General features: G+C 45.0%; 3 protein-coding genes across 3 annotated transcripts in view; all 3 read left to right on the top strand.

Annotated features, from left to right (window-relative positions):
• The window catches only part of LOC105898583 (meiosis inhibitor protein 1), a 31511-nt gene extending 20375 nt beyond the window's left edge, over positions 1-11136 (top strand). The window contains exons 25-31 of the mRNA XM_031569638.2: positions 667-751; positions 1542-1726; positions 8255-8336; positions 8948-9054; positions 9723-9854; positions 10411-10526; positions 10920-11136. Of these exons, the coding sequence (XP_031425498.1) occupies positions 667-751; positions 1542-1726; positions 8255-8336; positions 8948-9054; positions 9723-9854; positions 10411-10526; positions 10920-10956 (744 nt within the window). The 3' untranslated portion in view covers positions 10957-11136. The remainder of the gene's footprint in view (positions 1-666; positions 752-1541; positions 1727-8254; positions 8337-8947; positions 9055-9722; positions 9855-10410; positions 10527-10919) is intronic.
• Positions 11137-11360: 224 nt separating this feature from the next.
• On the top strand, positions 11361-18935 carry LOC105898656 (coiled-coil domain-containing protein 134). Its single transcript, XM_031572427.2, has 7 exons — positions 11361-11645; positions 14395-14508; positions 14843-14964; positions 15371-15455; positions 15808-15989; positions 16210-16281; positions 17763-18935. The coding sequence occupies exons 2-7, from the start codon at positions 14412-14414 to the stop codon at positions 17886-17888; spliced, it is 684 nt and encodes a 227-aa protein (XP_031428287.1). The 5' UTR covers positions 11361-11645; positions 14395-14411; the 3' UTR covers positions 17889-18935.
• Positions 18936-21430: 2495 nt separating this feature from the next.
• On the top strand, positions 21431-24795 carry LOC105898781. The gene is made up of 2 exons (XM_012825851.3): positions 21431-21593; positions 22134-24795. The coding sequence occupies exons 1-2, from the start codon at positions 21572-21574 to the stop codon at positions 24026-24028; spliced, it is 1917 nt and encodes a 638-aa protein (XP_012681305.2). The 5' UTR covers positions 21431-21571; the 3' UTR covers positions 24029-24795.
• Positions 24796-25131: the final 336 nt, after the last annotated feature.

The following is a 25131-nucleotide window of genomic DNA, read 5'->3' as shown; positions in this document are numbered from 1 at the left end:
CACACACACACTACCACTTCACTGACACTTAAACCCTTACTCATCCTCTGTGTTGGCTGCAATATTCAGTTCACTCTCACACACACACAGGCAAGTTTGTTCCCAGAACACACAGAACAGAACAGGACACACACACACACAAAACACATACTCATTCACACAGACAGAGAGAGAAAGAGACACACACACACACACACACACACACATACGCACAGATACACGTCTCCCCCAGAAAGCCCTCCTCCTGCAACACAGGTCTCCATGGCAACAGCCTCTTGTAATACCTGCCAGATAGAATGTCTCAGGTCTGCATTGCTAGTGCAGTAGTACCCCAACTTTCATGCCACTCCATGTTGCTTACTTTAATGACTGATATTTACATGTTCTTTATCACTGCCACTATACTATTGTGTAAGGTATTGTATACCGTTGTAATAATAATACATGCATACAGACAGAAATGCTTAATTGCTGTGATTTTAAAATACTACTTTTACTATATTCCATAGATGGGAGTGAAAAAATGATAATAACCAAACAGTAGATAAGCTCTTAAAGAACTGATGTAGCAAAGGAACTAGAGCTGGTGTGTTCTGGGTAATTTAGGCCATCACCTGAAATGACTTCAAAGTTTCCTCCACCTGACCTCCACCCCCCCACCCCCAGGTGCACAGGTGTGTTCGTGTGGATGTGGGGCGCCTGGTGCAGCTGCTGAGCTGTGGGAAGAGACACGCAGACAGCCTCTCTCTGGGTAAACAGCAAGAACAAGTACAGTGACCCTGGATCTTACTCCCGGCTAATTTGCCCTGAATTATGCATACGGCATCGCCAGCACTACAGTTCAACTGCCCAGAGGGCACGGGCAGTGACATCAGTATCCAGTCTGAAAGTCATTTTCTTTCAAAAGTGTCTTCTGAAGAACTACATGAAACGTAATGCCCCGTCTAGCCGTTGACAGCCACGATAGCAATCACCCACTAATTTCCTCTCATCTCTCCAGTGCTTAAAAGACTAATGCATGCCAATTACAGCTCCATCTGGTTTTTTCCTTTGTGTGTGTGTGGTGTTCAGCGTCTCAGTCTCTCTCGAACCCTTCTCTCTCCCTCTGCGCCTGAGTGCTGCGGTGTGTGAGCTGTAATCTCGGAGCGGACACAGGGACAATAGATTCATTAGTGCTAATCGCTCTCATCACTGCCCCGCAGCTTGGAGTCGTTCCCACCTCCCGTCCGTCACTGTTTCACGCTCGCCCTGCCTCATCTGTCACTCCTCCTCTGTGCTGCCAGACCTGTGTGTCTCCACTCCTCTCCTCTCCTCTGTCACTGCCCATCCTGCATCATTTTCTCTCCCCCTCTCACCAGCCCTGGCCTTTACTCCCCTCTACTGACTCATTTCCGCCCCTCAGAATTTCTCATTGTATCATCCCACTTGGTTCCATCCATCCTCCTCATGCTCTCTTCTCTCTGTCACCTTCTGTCTTTCTTTCTCCCTGTCTCGATCTCTCTCTATCTCTCTCTCTCTCTCTCTCTCTCTCTCTCCCCCAGCCTCTGTGGTGCGGCTACTGCAGGCAGTGCTGGATGTGGACCTGGACTCCCCTCTGCTGCAGCTGGAGGAGGGGGTCGTAGGGGCGAGACAGCGCCCCCTGCAGCCTGTAGACAGCGCGCTGCACCCACTGAGCTCCCGCAGCGCTCACTCCCTGGTTGCTGCCCTCCACAGCCTCCTGCTGCAGGTTAGACCACACTCTGCCTGTGTGGTCATATACCACTCACTGTCTAAGCACCCTACACACACACACACACACACACACACACACACAGAGACGCACACACACACACACACACTGCAGTGGGTAGAGAAAAAGGCTAGGAGTGATCACATCTGCCCCAAAGTTGGGTTGTGGTGTAAATTACTCACACACAGAAATTCACTCAGAAAGTGGGTTAGTTATGCGTGACAGTTCAGTTAGGATAAGTGTCTTAACGTAGTTCAAAATCAGTGTGTGGGGGCTTTACCCACCATCTACTTATAATGTCCATAAGGCCTCCAGTCATTGCTCACACTCTGTGCTCACACTCCACTCCACTCTACACTCCACTCTACACTCCACTCCACTCTACACTCCACTCCACTCCACTCTACACTCCACTCTACACTCCACTTCACTCTACACTCTGTGCTCACTCTACACTCTACACTCTACACTCCACTCTACACTCCACTCCACTCTACACTCCACTCTACACTCCACTCTACACTCCACTCCACTCTACACTCCACTCTACACTCCACTCCACTCTACACTCCACTCCACTCCACTCTACACTCCACTCCACTCTACACTCCACTCTACACTCCACTCCACTCTACACTCCACTCCACTCTACACTCCACTCTACACTCCACTACACTCTACACTCCACTCTACACTCCACTCCACTCTACACTCCACTCCACTCTACACTCCACTCTACACTCCACTCCACTCTACAGTCCACTCCACTCTACACTCCACTCTACACTCTACACTCCACTCTACACTATACACTATACACTACACTCCACTCTACACTCTGTGCTCACACTCCACTCCACACTCCACTCCACTCTACACTCCACTCTACACTCCACTCTACACTCCACTCCACTCCACACTCCACTCTACACTATACACTATACACTATACACTCTACACTCTACACTCCACTCTACACTCTACACTCCACTCTACACTCCACTCCACTCTACACTCCACTCTACACTCCACACTCCACTCTACACTCCACTCTACACTATACACTATACACTACACTCCACTCTACACTCTGTGCTCACTCTACACTCTACACTCTACACTCCACTCTACTCTACACTCTACACTCTACACTCCACTCTACACTCCACTCCACTCTACACTCTACTCTACACTCTACACTATACACTCCACTCTACACTCTACACTCCACTCCACTCTACACTCCACTCTACACTCTGTGCTCACTCTACACTCTACACTCCACACTCCACTCACACTTCACTCACACTCCACTCCACTCTACACTCTGTGCTCACACTCCACTCTACACTCCACTCTACACTCTGTGCTCACTCTACACTCCACTCTACACTCTACACTCTGTGCTCACACTCCACTCTACACTCTGTGCTCACACTCCACTCTATACTCCACTCTACACTCTGTGCTCACTCTACACTCCACTCTACACTCCACTCTACACTCTACACTCCACTCTACACTCCACTCTACACTCTACACTCCACTCTACACTCTGTGCTCACACTCCACTCTACACTCCACTCCGCTCTACACTCCACGCTCCACTCTACACTCTGTGCTCACTCTACACTCCACTCTACACTCCACTCACACTCTACACTCTACACTCTACACTCTACACTCCACTCTACACTCCACTCCACTCTACACTCCACTCTACACTCCACGCTACACTCTACACTCTGTGCTCACTCTACACTCCACACTCCACTCCACTCTACACTCTACACTCCACTCTACACTCCACTCTACACTCCACTCTACACTCTACACTCCACTCTATACTCCACTCTACACTCTACACTCCACTCTACACTCTACACTCCACTCTATACTCCACTCTACACTCCACTCACTCTACACTCTACACTCCACTACACTCTACACTCTACACTCCACTACACTCTACACTCTACACTCCACTCTACACTCCACTCCTCTACACTCCACTCTACACTCTACACTCCACTACACTCTACACTCCACTCTACACTCTACACTCCACTCTACACTCCACTCCACTCCACTCCACTCTACACTCCACTCTACACTCCACTCTACACTCTCCACTCTACACTCTGTGCTCACTCTACACTCTGTGCTCACTCTACACTCTACACTCCACTCTACACTCTACACTCTACACTCCACTACACTCTACACTCTACACTCCACTACACTCTACACTCTACACTCCACTCTACACTCCACTCCTCTACACTCCACTCTACACTCTACACTCCACTACACTCTACACTCCACTCTACACTCTACACTCCACTCTACACTCTACACTCCACTCCACTCCACTCTACACTCCACTCTACACTCCACTCTACACTCCACTACACTCTACACTCCACTCTACACTCCACTCCACTCCACTCCACTTCACTCTACACTCTACACTCTACACTCCACTCTACACTCCACTCTACACTCTACACTCTACACTCTGTGCTCACTCTACACTCTACACTCTACTCTCTACACTCCACTCACTCTACACTCCACTCACTCTACACTCTACACTCCACTCTACACTCTATACTCTACACTCCACTCTACACTCTGTGCTCACTCTACACTCTACACTCCACTCTATACTCTACACTCCACTCTACACTCTACACTCCACTCTACACTCCACTCCACTCCACTCTACACTCCACTCTACACTCCACTCTACACTCTACACTCCACTCTATACTCCACTCTACACTCCACTCTACACTCTACACTCCACTCTACACTCCACTCTACACTCTATACTCCACTCCACACTCCACTCTACACTCCACTCTACACTCTACACTCTGTGCTCACTCTACACTCTACACTCTACTCTCTACACTCCACTCACTCTACACTCTACACTCCTCTACACTCTACACTCCACTCTACACTCCACACTCCACTCTACACTCCACTCTACACTATACACTATACACTACACTCCACTCTACACTCTGTGCTCACTCTACACTCTACACTCTACACTCCACTCTACACTCTACTCTACACTCTACACTCTACACTCTACACTCCACTCTACACTCTCCACTCCACTCCACTCTACACTCTACTCTACACTCTACACTCTACACTCCACTCTACACTCTACACTCCACTCCACTCCACTCTACACTCCACTCTACACTCTACTCTACACTCCACTCTACACTCCACTCCACTCTACACTCCACTCTACACTCTACACTCTGTGCTCACACTCCACTCTACTCTCCACTCTACACTCCACACCACTCTACACTCTGTGCTCACTCTACACTCCACTCTACACTCTACACTCTGTGCTCACACTCCACTCTACACTCTGTGCTCACACTCCACTCTACACTCCACTCTACACTCTGTGCTCACTCTACACTCCACTCTACACTCCACTCTACACTCTACACTCCACTCTACACTCCACTCTACACTCTACACTCCACTCTACACTCTGTGCTCACACTCCACTCTACACTCCACTCTACACTCCACTCCACTCTACACTCCACGCTCCACTCTACACTCTGTGCTCACTCTACACTCTACACTCCACTCTACACTCCACTCACACTCTACACTCTACACTCTACACTCCACTCTACACTCCACTCTACACTCCACTCCACTCTACACTCCACTCTACACTCTACACTCTGTGCTCACTCTACACTCCACACTCCACTCCACTCTACACTCTACACTCCACTCTACACTCTACACTCCACTCTACACTCCACTCTACACTCCACTCTATACTCCACTCTACACTCTACACTCCACTCTACACTCCACTCTACACTCTACACTCCACTCTATACTCCACTCTACACTCTACACTCCACTCTATACTCCACTCTACACTCCACTCACTCTACACTCTACACTCCACTACACTCTACACTCTACACTCCACTACACTCTACACTCTACACTCTACACTCCACTCTACACTCCACTCCACTCCACTCCACTCCACTCTACACTCCACTCTACACTCTACACTCCACTACACTCTACACTCCACTCTACACTCTACACTCTACACTCCACTCTACACTCCACTCCACTCCACTCTACACTCCACTCTACACTCCACTCTACACTCTGTGCTCACTCTACACTCCACTCTACACTCTACACTCCACTCCACTCTACACTCCACTCCACTCCACTCTACACTCCACTCTACACTCCACTACACTCTACACTCCACTCCACTCCACTCCACTCCACTCTACACTCTACACTCTACACTCTACACTCCACTCTACACTCTGTGCTCACTCTACACTCTACACTCTACTCTCTACACTCCACTCACTCTACACTCTACACTCCACTCACTCTACACTCTACACTCCACTCTACACTCCACTCTACACTCTATACTCCACTCTACACTCCACTCTACACTCCACTCTACACTCCACTCTATACTCTACACTCCACTCTACACTCCACTCTACACTCCACTCCACTCTACACTCCACTCTACACTCCACTCTACACTCCACTCTACACTCTACACTCCACTCTATACTCCACTCTACACTCCACTCTACACTCCACTCTATACTCTACACTCCACTCTACACTCTGTGCTCACTCTACACTCCACTCTATACTCTACACTCCACTCTACACTCTACACTCCACTCTACACTCCACTCCACTCTACACTCCACTCTACACTCCACTCTACACTCTACACTCCACTCTATACTCCACTCTACACTCCACTCTACACTCTACACTCCACTCTACACTCCACTCTACACTCTACACTCCACTCTATACTCCACTCTACACTCCACTCTACACTCCACTCTACACTCTACACTCCACTCTATACTCCACTCTACACTCCACTCACTCTACACTCTACACTCCACTCCACTCTACACTCCACTCTACACTCTACACTCTGTGCTCACTCTACACTCTACACTCTACACTCCACACTCCACTCACTCTACACTCTACACTCCACTCTACACTCCACTCTACACTCTGTGCTCACTCTACACTCTACACTCCACTCTATACTCTACACTCCACTCTACACTCCACTCTACACTCTGTGCTCACTCTACACTCTACACTCCACTCTACACTCCACTCTATACTCTACACTCCACTCTACACTCTACACTCCACTCTACACTCCACTCTACACTCCACTCCACTCTACACTCCACTCTACACTCCACTCTACACTCCACTCTACACTCTACACTCCACTCTATACTCCACTCTACACTCCACTCTACACTCCACTCTACACTCTACACTCCACTCTACACTCCACTCTACACTCCACTCTATACTCCACTCTACACTCCACTCACTCTACACTCTACACTCCACTCCACTCTACACTCCACTCTACACTCCACTCTACACTCCACTCTACACTCCACTCCACTCCACTCTACACTCCACTCCACTCCACTCCACTCCACTCCACTCTACACTCCACTCTACACTCTGTGCTCACTCTACACTCTGTGCTCACTCTACACTCTACACTCTGTGCTCACTCTACACTCTACACTCCACTCACTCTACACTCTACACTCTACACTCCACTCTACACTCTACACTCCACTCTACACTCCACTCCACTCTACACTCCACTCCACTCCACTCTACACTCTATACTCTACACTGCACTCTACACTCCACTCTACACTCCACTCTACACTCTACACTCCACTCTACACTCCACTCTACACTCTGTGCTCACTCTACACTCCACTCACACTCTGTGCTCACTCTGTGCTCACTCTACACTCCACTTACACGTCGCTTCACACTTTCTAATGTCAGTTCCTTCTCTTTGAAACGGGGTGATCACACCGATATGATGCAACTCCCTTTCTCTTCCTGCTGTGTCTTTGTCTGTTGTCTTTGAAGCTCCCCAGCCCAAGATGCTCTTCAGTGTCTTGTTTATCTCCTCCAGTGGAGTTTTGCTTACACTGTGTTGCTCCAGTGCCTCAGGGAGAGGTTTGAATGATGTGATCAATGGGATGGGCTGCTGAAGGCTGCAGTGGTTCTTGCCAGAGGTTGTCTGAGCCTCAGTCTAGCTGCAAGGGTACTGGGGGAAAAGGCCCTGTTCACTGTGGTCAGCTGCATGCTGACCACATTCTGTCTGTGTGTCGGATGGGTGTATGCATCTGCACGTACAAATGTGCACACGGGGGTGGGGGTTGTGTGTATGTGTCTGTCTGTGTGTGTGTGTGTGTGTGAGAGAGAGAGAAGACCTCCTCAGTGCTGTAGCTGTGTCATTGTGAAACTGAATTCATAGTGCTGTTCACCTCTAGTACTCTTGCCTGCTTCTGTATTTTTGTACATAGCTCTGACGTAACTCGGACAGAGTTATGTTTTATTCAACACTGCACTCAGTCTTTCTTCTGTCTCACAAATGTGTGTGCGTGTGTTTTGCAGAAGCAGGAGGGACTGCTCAGTGTGTCTGTGAACTGTCTAAGGTCACTAATGGGTTTCCTGCATAAGAGGTGCCCCTCTACAGGTAATGGGGAAGAGGAAGAGTAACTCAGCAGTGTGTGTGTGTGTGTGTGTGTGTGTGCTTAAACAGTAAATAGATCATAAATGCAGTTCAGAAGGACAATGAGTGATCATATCATAAAGTGATCGTATCATAAATCAGTAAGAAAGACTGACCAATTAAATGAAAGCCAATGAAACAGACCAAAAAAGAATAACTTTGTGAAAAATGATATAACCAGTTGTTGGCGAACTGCTGTGTGCGTTTGTTTGTGTGTGAGTGCCTGTGAGATGTGTGTGTTTGTTTGTGTGAGAGTGCCTGTGAGATGTGTGTGTTTGTTTGTGTGAGAGTGCCTGTGAGATGTGTGTGTTTGTTTGTGTGTGAGTGCCTGTGAGATGTGTGTGTTTGTTTGTGTGTGAGTGCCTGTGAGATGTGTGTGTTTGTTTGTGTGAGAGTGCCTGTGAGATGTGTGTGTTTGTTTGTGTGAGAGTGCCTGTGAGATGTGTGAGAGTGCCTGTGAGATGTGTGCGTTTGTTTGTGTGAGAGTGCCTGTGAGATGTGTGCGTTTGTTTGTGTGAGAGTGCCTGTGAGATGTGTGGACACGCCCCACTGAGTCTCCTTGTCACTGTGTGCAGCGCTGCATGTGTCTTCCCAGCCCTGGAGCCGTTTCCTGCTCTACTCTCTCCTCAACTCAGGGGAGAGCCTGCTGCTGCATCCAGCCATCCTGACCCTACTCACACTGGTGAGCCCTCACACATGGTATACATGAACACGCTTCATACAGCTCAGAGATACACCCACAGTTGCACAATGCACAAACAAACACATACATACAGTCACGTGTATGTATATTATGCACTTTACATAACACGTTTAAACCTCTATACCACACAAATTCCAAATATATATATACACACACACACACACATGTCAACGCACGCAGACACACACATGAATACAATACATTCTACATAACATAATATAAAAGCTTTTTTTAATCGCACAAACCCATCACGTACCTTCTCATATCAGCCCTTAATATGTCTGGAAAGATCAAATATCCAAACTAAATCAGTACATTACAATAAATATTTTGCCTGGCTTTGAAGTCACCCAGAACAGCTAGCCTTTCAAATAGCATGAACAGCTCTGATCTCAGCTTGTCTGAGCCTTTGAACCTTGGGCATAACTAAAATATTGTCTGTGCTGTGTGTGTGTGTGGGTGTGAGAGACAGTGAGTGCATGTTTCTTTGTGTTGTGTTTTTTATGTCTTTCTATATTATGTAGGGAGGGGTCATCTTTGTTTTGTGCGGGTTGTGTGTGTGTGTGTGTGTGTGTGTGTGTGTGTGTGTGTGTGTGTGTGTGTGTGTGTGTGTGTGTGTGTGTGTGTGTGTGTGTGTGTGTGTGTAGCTGCTCCAGGCTGGCAGTGGGGTGGTGCAGTGGGACCCAGAGCTGGAGCAGGTGCTGTGTGCGGTGGAGAGGAAAGGAGTGCAGGAGCTGACGCCCAGTGCAGTCCAGGCCCTCAAAGAGCTGCTCACACAGGTACCCTCAACATACACTCACAAACTCACCCAGTCACTTAGTCACACACACGCACATATTCACGCAGACATACACACACAGACACACACAAACGTTTGTTCAAGTCATTAGCATTTGCTACACATTTGGCTCACACATGGCAAGAGACACAAATGTGGATCGTGTCTTAGTAAGTCTCTGTGTGTGTGTGCGTGTGTGCATGCATTTGTGTGTACTTGTTTGTGTTTGTGTGTGTGTGTGTTTATAAGTCTGACCTGCTGACATTCACGAGACGTCGCAGGTGGGGTGACTCTGGCAAGCCTGATTGAGAGTGGCCTTTGGCAGAGACACAAGCCTGCTGGGACTCCTCTCTGTCAGAACTGATGTCTCCATCTGACAAAAGTCATGACCCTCTTTTCCTATCTCTCCCTCTTTATCTCTCCTCCTCCCTTCTCTCTCTGTCTCCCCTCCAGGCCTTTTTATTGCTCCATCTGTAAATCGTACTTCCCCTTGTTGTGCCTCTGCTTCTGTGGCGCTCTGTAACGCTCTGCCTCTCTGCCTCCCTCTTCTTCATCAGGTCCAGCACACTGTCTCACTTACAGCACCATCTGAGCAGCACCCTCTTAGGGCCTCAGCTCTGCTTGAGTCATTAGATCGCCTTCCCAGCTCTGAGACTCTGCCCAACAGTGTTCTGTATCCTTGAACTGTGAATAGACACACAGCCACACACACACACACACGCACACGCACGCCACACCACACACACACACACACACACATTGGAACGCACAGACACTGCCACAGTATATAAGTGATCCCTCCACCACAGTTTTTCTCTTTGCTATTTAATGGTGTCGTTCTGTGTTTGATCTTCCTTTGTTGCATCAGACTGTTAACATGTCATGCGTTAGTATAATTACCTCAGTAATGGATGCTCTACTGTGCTCATGCTAAGCATGGAAGGCTAAGGAAGTGCAGTGATACTCTGTCTGGAGCAGCTCACTAAAAAATATGTTTTGTATTCTTTCCTTGACTCCTGCACCCCATGCCCTCTTCTCCTCCTCCTGTCTTTCTCCCAAACGTCAGGGGGAGCTGTCTTACTGCTCATCAGATTTTACAGTAAAGATGATCGTTACCTCTTCAGATGTTTTTCATTACCTTGTTTGTTTATTTATTTATTGATTTATTCATGAATCAACGTTCACTACATTCTGCCAGCCTGGACTTGGAGCATTTCCTTTTTCGAAATTAAGCACTTGCTTTTTATGTACATGAATGTAAAGAATTTTGTAATTTAAGTGGGGGTTTTGCCTGGAAATGTATTATCTAAATGGAATATAATCCATTTAGGATTAGTTTGTTCATAATTGTACATTTAAATTAAAAGTTATAGACATAAGACATGTTGATTTTGTCGTGCTTTCGGTATCACAAATTAACCTCCTCCGTGCTGACAGTGCCTGCTGTTCACCAGTGGTGGGTGGAAGAGAGTGATTTTCAGCTTACCAATAATCAGGCTTGTGTGCCTCTCAAAGTCTTCCGTAAGGAAACCAACTCGTGCCTGCTTGCATGACTTGTTAGCTTGCTGTCAGTCGTCCAGTTCCTGCCAGTGTGATCGTGGCAATGCAGGAGTGGAAGGAACGGGTGTTGTATGTAAATGAGCGTTTCAAAAACTGAATGGTCACCCGATAATTTTATCTGATATACACAGCTAATGACACCTGTTCATTAAACATTTCCACGTTACAAGCTATAGCTACGATAATCTGTCGAACTGAAAGTCATCACTGCCTCATCAGTTTCCCTCAGAAGGTGAGTAGCCGAGGATCGAGTTTGTGAAATCGACTGCTGGATTATCACAGCTGGACGCTACATGATTATGTTTTATGACTAGCTTTTAGCATCTGCTGACATTTACACACGGTTTGAATTTGACGCCGGCAAGCAGCTAATGAAAGATCAATCCCTGTAATGGGTAGCATAGTCATGTTAACAAGAATGTGTTTGAGTGGCGGTATTGGTCAATGTAGTCTTGATCCCATATTGTTGAATATCGTTTATTGCGCGTCCGCTGGATTTGTTGACAGAAGTGGTTCAGTAGTCGATGGTGAAGTGCTGAATTCGTCACGCATGGCTCTATGAGCAAACAACTAGTACATAGCATTTTGCGCATTCAGATGGACGATGTTGGTGTCCACACTAGACTTTACATATTTCAAATCTTTGTCCATAATATTGTCATGCTAGAGTGTGAGCTGAAAGATGGTTTCTGTGGAAGACGCAGAGGTGACAAGCACTGTTTTCCAGCTAACCGGAGTCCAACCAAGCTTAATTGATTGGAGGGATGCAGAAACACATTGGGTCGCTATAATCCAACCACCAGGGTCGACGAAGTAGCTTCTGAACACTTGCATCTTGAACCCATTCTGAACGAAGCTTGCATTATACTCGTTGATGCTTACGTTAGACCCTTACTCTGCAAAGTAACTATTCATCATGCAATCTAAAGAGATGTGGTGGACGACCAGTGTTTATAAATTATGCCTACTTTTCTTCCTTGTGTTCTCACATTTTTGCCGAGACAGAATTATCCTAGGAATGGCACACACACTTATGGCTATGGTTAAGTGTAAGTGTACACCCTAGCTCTGAGTTTAACTCAACCCACTGCATAATTATGTGGGCAGGGGGCTGTAAACTGAATGATACATTTCGATCAGCATATGAAAATGAGACTCGCACTCACGGACGGGGGCTGGGGGAGGTGGCCCTCCCATTTCATGACATAGATAACTCCCAACCAGTTGACTCTAGGTCAGCATCGGCCTTGCGAAACTCAGGGTGATTTGAAACAGTAGATGGCGTGGTGAACCATTTTCTATGGAAGGCCTGGACCGAAGGGGGCGGATGAATTGAAAGTCACTGTTTGAAGATATTAAGTTGTAATTTCAAGATCTTATCTCAAAATAACGAGATGGGCTATTAAGCCGTAATTTCAAGATACTATATTGGTATTTGAAGATACTTGACTTTATGAGAATTGATCTTGAAATTACAAATTAGGCCTAATATCATTATTTTGAGGTATAGTTTTGAAATTACGACTTAATATCTTCAAATAACAAGATAGCATCTTTAAATCATGACTTAATATCTTATTATTATAAGATTTGATCTTATTATTTCATGTTAGGTTTTCAATTTATTTTCATCACATGTCCTTCACAGGGCTTCTATAACCCATAAAATGACAATTACAAAAATATATATTTTATAAAAATAATTTTGTCAATGTTAACACCAACATTGGTGAGATTCATCACAGTACAGTCATATCATTTAGTGTACAGCTCAAAAACCACATTTAAATGTATATTACCGCCAATTGAGAAACACAGCTACAGAATACTAATGAAGGCTGATATCAGGGAAGTGCCTCATCACAGGTTGTATTTTCTTGATGCTGACCTAATGTTTAGAGCTCCTAAAGGCTGACTGCTGTCCAGTCAAAATGGTGGTTGCACTGAACGACGATGTTCTTTAAATTGTCCAGAATGTTTACATCATTATTTTGTACGCCTGTGGAGGCAACCTGTGAAATGTCCAGCCATGTCACCTGTTAGAGGCAGCCGTGGCCTCTCACTCAGCCTCTGGCACAGGCACGCTCTCCCTCATCTCATCTCTTTCAACTGTATGTTGTCGTGCCGACACCGGAGGAAATTAAATATTAAACAGAAAGTCTGTTTCTCCCTTCCCTTATGCCCAGCACCCCCCCACCCCCCAACCCAATTTTCTCTGTTCCTCACTCACACACGCCCTGTCTATATTACTCCGTTCCCACCGTGTATTTTTTGTTTCTTTCCCCCTTTCTCATCTCCCTGACGTGGATGATGGGATATGCTGTGTCTGTACAGGCGTATGGTTTTCTCCTCCTCTTTGATTTTGTGTAATGTTTTCCTAAAAAAACGTACAGCCATAAAATATGAATCAGTCTGGAGCCTATTTTGGAACATCTGCTGTCCCTGTCCTCCTGATTGAGGAGAGAAGAACAGGACAAGAGCTGAAAGAGACTGATGACACACTCCTCTCCAAGAAGGAGAGAGGAGAGGAGAGAGGAGACATCAAGGTAGTGGATGAGAGAGAGCGTGAAAAGAGAGTACAGAAGCTTATTTGATTCCTCAGCCAACTCAAGAGGGTTTCCCTTTTCTTTAGAGGAGTCTTGCACACACCACTGAGTCCACACTGTAGAGGAGCTCCAAAAGCCTTTCATGTAACATGAGGACAACTGTGGAACGGCTTGTGTTCTACAGCTTGTTAGTTTGATCGTTTCCCGCAGTACTACTCCCTCGGTGCGTACCCTGTTAAACTGACAAGCTCAGAATGTAGGGCGCTAGCCGGCTGAACTAGCACAGAAGCCATATTTAACAGTTTTATTCTAGAATGTTAATTACTCAAGTAATTATTGGGCTGTGGTCAAAGCCTTGACCTCCTTCAATCTGTCTTTCTCTCCCTCTGTCTGTCTCTCTCTCTCTCTCTCTCTGTCTGTGTGTGTGTGAGACAGACTGCCCTCTCCTGGCCATGCTTGCTGTGTATGCTCTGCTGCTGGTGGTCGCTCCTGTATACTCAGCAGATTCCGACACACACCGACCCAGACATGATACTAATCTGGAGATCTGTATCCTTCTTGTATCAGCTGTATATGCATGTGTGTGCCTGAAAGAGGGTTTGGAAGTGTGATTGATGTGTGTGTTTGTAAGAATTATTTGCCCATTCTAGTACGACTGTGCACCTGTTTGCTTGTGTGTGTGTGTGTGTGTGTGTGTGTGTGTGTGTGTGTGTGTGTGTGTGTGTGTGTGTGTGTGTGTGTGTGTGTGTGTGTGTGTGTGTGTGTGTGTGTGTGTGTGTGTGTGTGTGTGTGTGTGTGTGTGTGTGTGTGTGTGTGTGAGAGAGAGAGAGAGAGAGTGTCTATGCTGTTTGATCTTAGTGTGCCTTAGCTTCACTCCTTTAAGACAAGCGTCTGTTTGAGACGAAGAGGAAAGACCAGCTAAATGCGCTGAAGAACCTGGTGGAGCTAAATGACATCAACCAGCAATACAAGATCATTGACATTATGCTGAAGGGCCTTTTCAAGGTGCATCCAATTTTATTTGTCATTTTCACAAACTTCACTATCTCGCTCTCCTCAGTCATTTAGAACGTTAAGGTTTAAGGTTCTCCGTTCTAACTGAAGAGCCTGACTGGCTGGGCATCTCTCACGCTGATGTTCTGTACTGCTCTATGGATCTGTCTTCATGTAATAATCTCTCTTTTTAATCACTCCCATTTAGAGTATATTGGAGTATATTGTAGTATAAGTTCGTTTTGGCCACTTGGCTTATTTTAGTACTGCAGTGCACTTCATGTGTCCTTTTCAAGGTCAGCCAAGGTAGTCAACTCGCTGTGTGGACTTGCATCGTCAGCAGAACTGAACCCGTGCGTGTGTGCGTGTGTACGTGTGTGCGTGTGTGTGTGTGTCTGCATGCTCTGTTCATATTAAGGTCTTGGAGGACTCTCGGGCCGTCCTTGTGGCAGCCAACCTGCAGCCAAATGACCCTTTCCCTTTGGACGACAAAATCAAAGAGGGTCAGTGTTTTCTCTTCTGTCTTGCGTCACTTCATGCTGTCTTTCTGCTCTCCAGGTGTCCTACTTAATTTGTGTGAGTTCCATTCTCTCTCTTTCTCTTTCTCTTTCTCTTTCTCTTTCTCTTTCTCTTTCTCTCCCTCTCCCTCCTCCTCCTTCGTTGACCTCAATTCCGCCATCTGATGTTTGTTCTGTGACAGCCCTGCTCCTCTCCTCTCTGCCCTGATCTCTCCCTCATGTCATACACATATTCTCTCCTGCTTTGCTCTTCTTTCACACACACATTACGTTTCTCTCTTTCTCTCGCTCTCATGACCAATCTATTTGTCTCTCCCCTCTATTTGTCTCTCCACAGCATACTCACATGTGGTGGAGAACACGGCATTCTTTGGCGATGTGGCACTGCGCTTCCCACGGATCGTGCACCACTACTACGACCGTAACTCTGACTGGGGGAGTCTCCTGCGCTGGGGCCTGAGCTTCTGTAACCTCACGGGGGTCTTCACCGGGGGGGCGCACCAGCACGTCCTCACACTGGTGGGAGCTGCGGGGGGTGGGGGGGGTGGGGGATGACAAGCTGGGACCGCATGAGGGGTTTGGATTGTCAGGGTTCATAGAGAGGGAGAAGGGAACTCATTTAAATGTATTTATAGCTGATTTCATAGCAGGTTTGTGGAGGATGTAGCAAGTTGGTGACATGTTTGTTGTTGTCGCTCCTCTAAAAGTTCTCACTTTCTCCCGATTCTCTCTCTGGCAGATGTCACAGGAGTTGGGAATAACAGAGAAGTCCCCAGACTTTACCAACCCCTACCGCACAGAGAGAGATGATGTGAGTTGCATACACACAATGAATTCATTCTCTTTATCACTTTCCCTTTCTCTCTCTCTGCTCTCCACACATTCTCAATGTTTTATTATGTTCAAGAAACCTTTTTGGCCTTACGAAGCAGTCCAGCTGCATTGCCAATACACAATATAGATATAGGTTAAAGGTAGCCTGGATGCCAGACGAACTTAGCCACGCCCACAAATTATTTGGTCGGGAAGTTCGGTCTGGTGTCGCTCCGTTGGGGAGAAATTATCTCCTCACAAAAATCTGTGAGGAGATAGATAGACCAATCAAATTGTCAGGGCGGGCTTTATACGATGATGGACAGATGATCAACCCTAACGTAATCAACCACGTCACCAAAGAGCTTTTGGGGTGAATTCGTTTTCAACAAACATGGCTGCCGTTGGAGAGCTGAAATGTGGAAATTCGAGTCTGTTTTAGAAGACATTGACAGCACATTCATTTTGAAAGAGGAACAGAGAAACGCGATCAAGGCATTTGTCGATCGAAAAGATGTTTTTGCCGTCCTTCCTACGGGATCCGGTAAAAGTTTTAATGTATCAGCTGGCCCCGATGGTCTACGTTATGGTCATACTACGTTGCTCTGATTGGTTGTAGGCCTATCCAATTGAGCGAAGAGGCCTTTTTTTCCCTAGTTCGGTTGAAACACGCCCCATAATCACAGCCCAACGGAGCGGTCTCAGACTCATATTCTGACTAGAATTATGAGTATGACATCGTCAGGCTAGGTTAAAGGTACAATATGTAGGTTTTGGTGTCAAAAATGCTTTATGATGCTATGATTCTATGTAATTAAAAAGACACAGTGACACAATAGGTTGTTTCAATAATCCATCATATTCTATGCATGAATCAAGTTACAGTCTTTGCAGAATGTGGGGCTGTATAGAGAAAAGTTGTCTTTTGATCATTTTATTATCACTTAAAACATATTTTGCCAACAAAAACTACATATTGTACTTTTAATCATAGAATAGAACATATACAGAAACACACGTCACACACACAGATAACTCTTGTGTTATCTCTGATGTCTTAGTTTAAGGCCAATTCAAGTGTCGCTTGACAAAAAACTATGTCAAAGAGACTAAATGTGTGCCTTCTAGGGTGTCATAGAGCTGTACGTGTACATCAAAACATTTGACGTCACACACACTGATTGGATAGCAACTCAAAGTTCTAGGTTATGGTGTGCTGCCATGGTCACTGTGTGTGCCTGTATTCACTTTGTTGTTTCGTGATTAGATGTAACATTACATAGCTAAAGTATGTTTACTTTTTCTAGTCATACAAGTTGTCATAGAAACTACAGATGATGTTCTATTCCGACATTTTGTCTCTGGCGCAGAACTATGAAAGCTTACAGTGCCTCAACATCTGTCGACCACAATTTAGTTTTTGGCAAGCGACACTTGGCCTTAAGGGATCTCTCTCATGTCTCGTTCCTTGTTCTGCAGATGCTGCACACAGCAGAGGCCTTCCAGAAAGTACTGAGAGAGGAGGAGAAGAGGAGGAGGAAGGAGGAGAAGAGGAAAGAGATCAGAAAAGGCCCTCGGATCTCTCGCTCCCGTACAGAACTCTAGCTTCTCAGCTCTACAAAAAAGAGAGGGAGAGAACAAGTCGAGAGAGAGAGGGAGAGACAGAGAGAAAAAGATTATGACAGAAAGGCAAATGTTATAGCAATGCAAAATGAATAGCTCCCATCCCACACATGGTGCCAGGCTTCAGGGCATAGTGAACAAAGATTTGAAAGAGAGTATGGAAAGACAGAGATTTAATTTCAGGCATAGTCGGGTGGAGAGCTGTACCCAGGGTTCATCATCTTGGTTCTCAAGGGTTCCGTGTCTTTGTGGGTTTTCATCACAGCCAGCTTTTCTATTATGTCCTTCACCAACTTGTCTAATTACTGTTGCCTGCCAATGCCTTTACACTGAAACACACTTGAGGATCAGCGAAGTGTCATGTTGAGTTGCTGTAATCAGAGTTTTTGGTCTGTAGTTCTCACATTTGGAATTAAACTGGCTGCTTTAAAGACATGTACAAGTGCTGGAACCCTGACAATGTTTTTGTGCCCAAGAGGCACTCCATCAGATACAGTCTTCAGTAAGGGATAAGTACAAATGAGTTGCTTTCAATTGTATAAATAGATTAATATAATTGAAGGTCTGGCATGTGTTGATTGCTTAAGGAGATTACAGGACTTTTAAACAAATTTCATTACCTCATTTTTTCATACTAAAATTTCCAGATTGTCCAGATTTATTGTAATATAGTGTTTTTTTTTGCTTTGTCATTTTTGAGGGAAATTATTGTTAAATTAAAAATGTGAAGATATTATAGCCCTCCAGACCCAGGGATATGTGCACAGCGTTTTATTTATCATTCAGAGTTTGTTTCTCTTTGGAAAAAGCTTTTTCTACCATTATAACAGGTAATAAGATGTATGTGTTACCTTCCTGTTAGTTAAAGTACCACAATTTCATTTCCCATGTATTTATTGTAGAGTACTGGTAGTCATTGGATGTAGAGGTACGGTTTGCTCAGAAAATGTAAGACCAGTTTGAAATTTCAATGTTTTTTGTATCTGTTTTCTGCTGCCATTAGCAAAATAAAGGCATTTTTTCCAGCCAGGTTCAGAGCAATTCAAGGAACTAAAACTACCTTTTGGAACTGCAACTACACCATCCCTGAGAGAGTTCCTTTTTCAAACCACAGAACTATTAGTCAGTTAATCAGAACCTTAGTAAATTAGTGATACATTCTGAGTTGAGTATTCAGTTTGATTCTATGGATACATCTGGTTATTGTAGTTTAACTTATTTTTTTTTATTCTGTCTTACAATTACATATATGACCAGTATTTGCAACAGAAGATGCGTGACCAACTATATGTGACAACAAGAAGGTTTTCTCATACTTTTGTGCCCATGTCCATGACACATACCTTATCTCTCTCTAGTGGCTGGTGAGGTTTGTTTCGTCCCAGTATTTTTGTTTTGGTTTAATTATTAGTTTTCTTGCTGCACCACGTGTGTTTGCTCATTTTCAAAATAAAGCAATTAGCCACTTATTCATTCTGTACAGTTTACACTCAAGGGCATTCAGTGTGCAGATTACTCCAAAAGCACTTGGGCTTGGGAAGGTAACAAAGGGTTCCTGCATCTAGGTTACTTGAATCAAAAATAGCTTTCCTGTGGTGGGAAAAAACCCACAAACTTGCTCTGCATTTCTAAAAAGTTTCTAAAAAAGTTCCAGTGGCGTGAAAAAGTCTTATGCCTTGACAAAGTACCTGTCATGTTGTTACACATATGCTGCACTGCCATTGGAGTCCACCAGGGAGCACCCTTGAACAGTGTCTACAGGAAAGTCTTCACAATCAAACAAAGTGTGTAACTAAACAAAAAGTTACTGCTTTTAATAAAGAATACTCACAGAAATATGCTGTGAAGTTCTCAATAAAATAAGTCAACAGTTTTTTTTTTTCATTAGTATAAGTGGATGACAAATTTGATCAGATTGAGATCATTTTCACATAATGAGAGGTCTATGATGACGTGGACGTTTGCTTTCCATTCCATTTCTTACTTAGCACAGTATATAATAAAAACCCAAACGATGGCTTTGGAATTGGATTTAAAGATGGTACTCAAAGTCTCTCTTCACTGTTTTTAATGCTGCTGTCTGTTTTGTTGGCCAACAGTGTAAATGATTTGCTATTGTGATCCACTCTCAGGCCATTGCCAGGGTTGGTTTAAGAGATTTATATTGCACAAACATTGCAATGTAAGTAAGGCCAAACAAAGGTTTATTCTATGTTTTGTAAATCAGACTGTTATTTAATGAAGAAATAAATATAAAGAAATAAATCAGTAAAAAACTGAATGAACAGGAAGATCTTTCAGTCTCCACAAACTACATTTTTTTATTTGATTTTACTTATTGTCCTATTATGAATTTTCTATTAGATGTATTGGTTAACTTGTCACCAGTGTAGTAGAAGAATTTTGTGATAATAATGTCTTCCTTAAAATGTCGCTACATTTTTAAAAACACATTTTGTCACAAGTAACTTCAAACTAAGAAAGAGGAAGAGGTATGAGAGAGCAACTAAGATATTGAAGAGGAGACCTCTAACAGCCATGTTCGTCTAAGATGGGTGAACCTGACAACCATTACCTTTCTTTTCTTCATTTAGCCGATGCTTTTTGCAAAGAGACTGGATGCATTGCACTTGTGTGTAACTGAATGCATTCACAGGCCACTCAAACATCAGTGTCCTCTTTAGTCAAATAAACACCGGTCTGAAATCACTGGTCTCCAACAAGGGCTGGATGTGTTCAGTCATTTGAGCAAATAAACACCCTTTTTGTCGTATTGACTATTGTTGGAAGTTTTATGGTATATAAAATTATGTGAATGTGATATTTTTCTGAAATAAACTCAAGAGGAAAATATGTTCGCTTCTCAGTAAATGGATTCCAAAAACTATGCTATGTTGCTGAAGGAATGATAACACGGCTACAAAGATTAATGAAGTTCTTATACTTTACTGAACGCTCACGTGCGAGACATGACCCTTAACATCATACATCACACAAGTAGTTTACACAACATAGGCAGCTCCCCTCTCATCTCTGGACAGAAGTGTTACTCAGTAAGTATTCATGAATGTATATACAAAAGTGAATAGCATTGTGCTTTCCACCTAGGTGGGTGACAATGTTTTGCCATCCCTATTCTCTTTAGTGGATTGTTAAAGGTTTCAGAGTTGATTCAATGTTTTGTCAATTGGACTGTTACTTTCTGGTCATAGAGAATGCATTTAAAATAGCCTGTCTTCCTCATCCTGTCCCATTCTCCTGCTCTCTTACATAATAATCCTATTCAATTGTTGTGCTATAGAAACATAATGACCTATCAGTAAATAATGATGGTATTCTGGTTGAAAATTCATTCTGATACACTGCAGAGATAGGCCTACACTAAAACTTGACGAACTGAGCCAAAAGAGCAATTAAATAAAGTAGGCCTTTATTCCTCAAGCATTCTAAATATGAACTATTCCCTATGAACAAGTGTGCTGACGTCAACAGACGAGGGCGCTAAAGTCTTGGTGAGGCAGCCCGTTATCTTTTTTTCCCCTCAAACACAGTGTTTACAGTGAACATGGGACCTTAGCTTTCGGCTAGCACGGTGTTGATCACGTTTGCAAAATATCAACGAAATAGCACTATTATTCGACGACGACTCACTTTCAGGACAAGCTATGCCCAAAGTCAAAGGACTAGGTAAAGAAAACTGTACAATATTTCGCTTCCTAAACTCCTTTGTTTTAGCACACCAGATAAATATTAATAATGGAGGTTAGCTAGCTCGTACAGTAGCAAACTTACAACAACAACAAAGATGGTAGTTAGCTGACTTTAGATTCTTTTCAAAGGCAAAAGGAAGTTATATTAAAACCCTATCTAATCATTCTCTTGGGTAATACAAGTTGCCGAACGTTGTTCATGTGAAAAATCCCAACGTTTGTTTTGTGTGTGAGCTATGTTTCTATAATATAACCTGAATGGATGTTTGTCACACACTCCTGCTAGTCCGACAAAGTCATCTCATATTCCCGCTGTAAAATGTGTAAAAGTGACATCAAGTGTCAGCAGTTCAGTACAATACTCACTGCCAAGTCGTTAATCGGTTCTGAAAATAAACGACCGACAGATATCCAAGTAAAGATCAGCAAGGATAATCTCTGTTTTAATTAGGCTACCAATTGTTGTGTTACTCATTCATCATAAATAACATGTCATTCTATCTGTACTGTCTAATAGAAGGGAGGCCTGAAGATGGAAAAGAACAAGAGGTGACCGAAAGTGAAAAAGAGGATGAACTGGGACCTGAAGTGCCAGAGTTGAGACTTGTTCTACTCGGAAAGACTGGTTCTGGAAAGAGTGCCTCTGGCAATACCATTCTAGGCAACAGGTTCTTCCAATCTGAGCTTAGTGCCAGCTCTGTTACCCAAGTATGTGAGCTAGGATGGGTGGAGATGACTGAAAGGAGAGGAGAGGATGGAGATGAGAAAAGACAAGCTAAAAAACAGAGGCTGGTTGTAGTCGATATGCCTGGATTTGGTGACACCCGTTTGGATTCGGGCCAGATCCATGCTGAAATTGCCAAATGTGTTACTCTGTCCTCTCCGGGGCCCCATGCTTTTCTTTTGGTAATCCCCTTGGGCCGCTACACGGAAGATGAGGGTAAAGCTGCCAGGGAAATGGCACAGGTGTTTGGTGAAGGGGCTCTGCGGGACCACACACTGATCCTGTTCACTCGAGGGGATGACCTGGAGGGGGGAGACCTACAGGAATACTTGAACAGCTCTGCTCCAGACGAGCTGAGGGCTCTGTTGGAGAAGTGTGGTGGCCGACACCATGTCCTCAATAACCGAGACCCCAAGAACCGTGAGCAGGTTCGGATCCTGCTGGAGGGCGTGCAGAACATGGTGAATGACAATGGAGGAGGCTGCTACACCAATGCCATGTTTCTGGAAGCCGAAGCAGCAATCCAAGAGGAGCAGGACAGGCTAATGCGAGAGCGAGGACAGGGGGAAGGTGAGGAAGCGGAGGAGAACAAGGACCCACCACCTGAGATGGCACTGGTGAAGAGAAGGAAAAGGGATCTGGAAGAGGGGGGACTGCCAGGACAGTTGGGTCAAGGAGGAGTGGAAAAACACCTAGGGTTCGAGAGGAGGGACCTGGAGGCCAGGCAGGAGGAGGAGGAGAGATGGATGGAGGAAAGGAGTGGAGACATGAGGCTGCTGCTGCAGGACAGGGGACAGAGGTGGAGGGCCAAGAGGAGGGAGAGGGTCCTGAGCCGCAGGCAGTCCTTCTGCTCAGCGTTTAGGCAGGTCCGGAGGGAGGCCGCTCTCTCTAGCAAGGTCCTGGAGAAGGTTAAGGTCCTAGTGGCAGCAGGGGCCACGGGCATGGCCATGGGGGTGATATTTGGTGCCGCTACACCCCTAGCCATGGCAGCTGGCGCTTCAGTTATGGGGAGCACAGTGGGACTGGCTGCAGGGCAGCTGGCTGGGATGTCAGCGGCTGGAGGGGCCGGGGTGGGAAAGGCTGTGGGGGCCATAGTGGCAGCAGCCACCGGGAAAACAGCAATGGCTCTGGGAGCAGCCACTGGTGGAGTTCTGGGAGGTTCAGTAGGAGCTCTAGCAGGAGCTGAAGCGTCAGGCCCTAAGGAGGCTGCTCTCGAAGCCCTGGGCCAGGTGAGTGTTATTGGAGCAGGTGTAGTTGGGGTGGCAGCAGGGGTTGGGGGTGCCATGGGGGCAGGGGCAGCACTGGGTGCTGCTATGGGCACCAGTGCACTAGCAGGGGCTGGAATCTCTACCGGGGCGGCAGCAGCAGTGACCAACGCCACAGTGGCACAGGGTGTGGCAGGGCAGCAGGCCGTAGCATTAGGGGGTGGTGTGCCTGGTGCTCTGCATGCTGTGGCAGACGCAGTGGCTCCAGCCGGGGCTGTGTGTGCATCAGGGGCTCTTGGCACCATGGGAGCAACGGCTCGGATCATGGTAGCAGTGGCAGAGATTGGGAAGGCTGCTGCTGGCATCGCCCTAGCCGGAGGCCTGGTGGTGAAGGTGGTGAAGGAAAGGATCCGCAGCGGTACAGGCACCACGGAGGCCAACTACTCTGAGAAGAAGTCCTATGAAATTTACTGGAATAAATAACTGTTTGACTGACATGCAATGATAACAAAAGCTGACAAGAAATGATAGCTCTAAATAGAAAAGCAGTGGTGTTTACTTTCATAAACATTTATAGTGCTGTGAGAACAAGTTTTGTTATTATTATTTTAGTTTTGTTTATTTGACATTAAACATTGTAATACTCGTGCTAACAATACCTCGGATAGAAAATAACTACGAACAAAAGTGACTGATTTCCCTGACTGACATTATTGCACTTACATTTATTGACTGTTAATGAAAAATATGTTTGGGGTAGTCCTAATCTGTTTATAATGGCAAATCACCAGATTTTAACCTGACAGATGAATTGCACTTTGGCAGGGTTTTTCTATACATTCTCACCTTATCTTGAGCTGTAGAGCATTCTCAAAATCGATGGTTCACTACCACCATCTACTTGTTTGTATAAGCTGGATAAATCAATTACCTGACATTTTATTTATTTATTTTGTTTGAGTGGAATCCTGTCTAATTTAAATTTGCATTTGGGATATGGAAATATTTTTGAAATGTTTTTATTCCACAGAATAAGCATTTAAAAACGGAATCCGTTAAATGATTGAGCCTGACCTGTGTAGTCAGATTGAGTTAACAGCACACATCTAAATTAGATCATCATGTAGACAATCATCATGTTTGCAGTGTTTTCCTAAATGTGTGTGCCTTGAATGACATATATTGATGGTTTTCTCCCACAAGCACTAAACAGGCAAAGTTTGCCCAATAAAGGAAAACAATATTTTAAAGTTTAAGTATTCAATTTCTGTTCCTTGTTCTCAGTGCAATAGAAGAATAGCTTATCTTTCATAGAAATACTATATTTGTATTTCATTGTAAGTTATACTTAAAGAAAAAGAGGGCAATAACAGAACAACAACAAACTTGAAGGGGCATATGGGGGAAAGTACAAGCTGAGTCGGTCTGCAAGGGCTGGAGAAGTGACATTCTTGTCTTTACTCGAGCGAACCAGCATGGGACATTATGTAACCTCTTTGAAGAAGTAGTGACGAGACTGAAGTGATATATTTCGCGAGCTCACAAGGACACTTGACACGTGTTGCTCATGTAAAATGAAATAATAT

The sequence above is a fragment of the Clupea harengus genome, chromosome 1 (assembly GCF_900700415.2).
Source record: "Clupea harengus chromosome 1, Ch_v2.0.2, whole genome shotgun sequence".
In the NCBI taxonomy this organism is placed as follows: Eukaryota; Metazoa; Chordata; class Actinopteri; order Clupeiformes; family Clupeidae; genus Clupea; species Clupea harengus.
This window is presented reverse-complemented; position numbering and strand designations above follow the sequence as displayed.

Excerpts from the sequence above, each read along its gene's own strand:
- LOC105898656 (XM_031572427.2), top strand. The coding sequence starts at position 14,412 with ATGCTTGCTGTGTATGCTCTGCTGCTGGTGGTCGCTCCTGTATACTCA. Across the intron at positions 15,456-15,807 it reads GGACGACAAAATCAAAGAGG|CATACTCACATGTGGTGGAG; the intron begins GTCAGTGTTTTC and ends GTCTCTCCACAG. Across the intron at positions 15,990-16,209 it reads ACCAGCACGTCCTCACACTG|ATGTCACAGGAGTTGGGAAT; the intron begins GTGGGAGCTGCG and ends TCTCTCTGGCAG.
- LOC105898781 (XM_012825851.3), top strand. The coding sequence starts at position 21,572 with ATGCCCAAAGTCAAAGGACTAG. Across the intron at positions 21,594-22,133 it reads GCCCAAAGTCAAAGGACTAG|AAGGGAGGCCTGAAGATGGA; the intron begins GTAAAGAAAACT and ends ACTGTCTAATAG.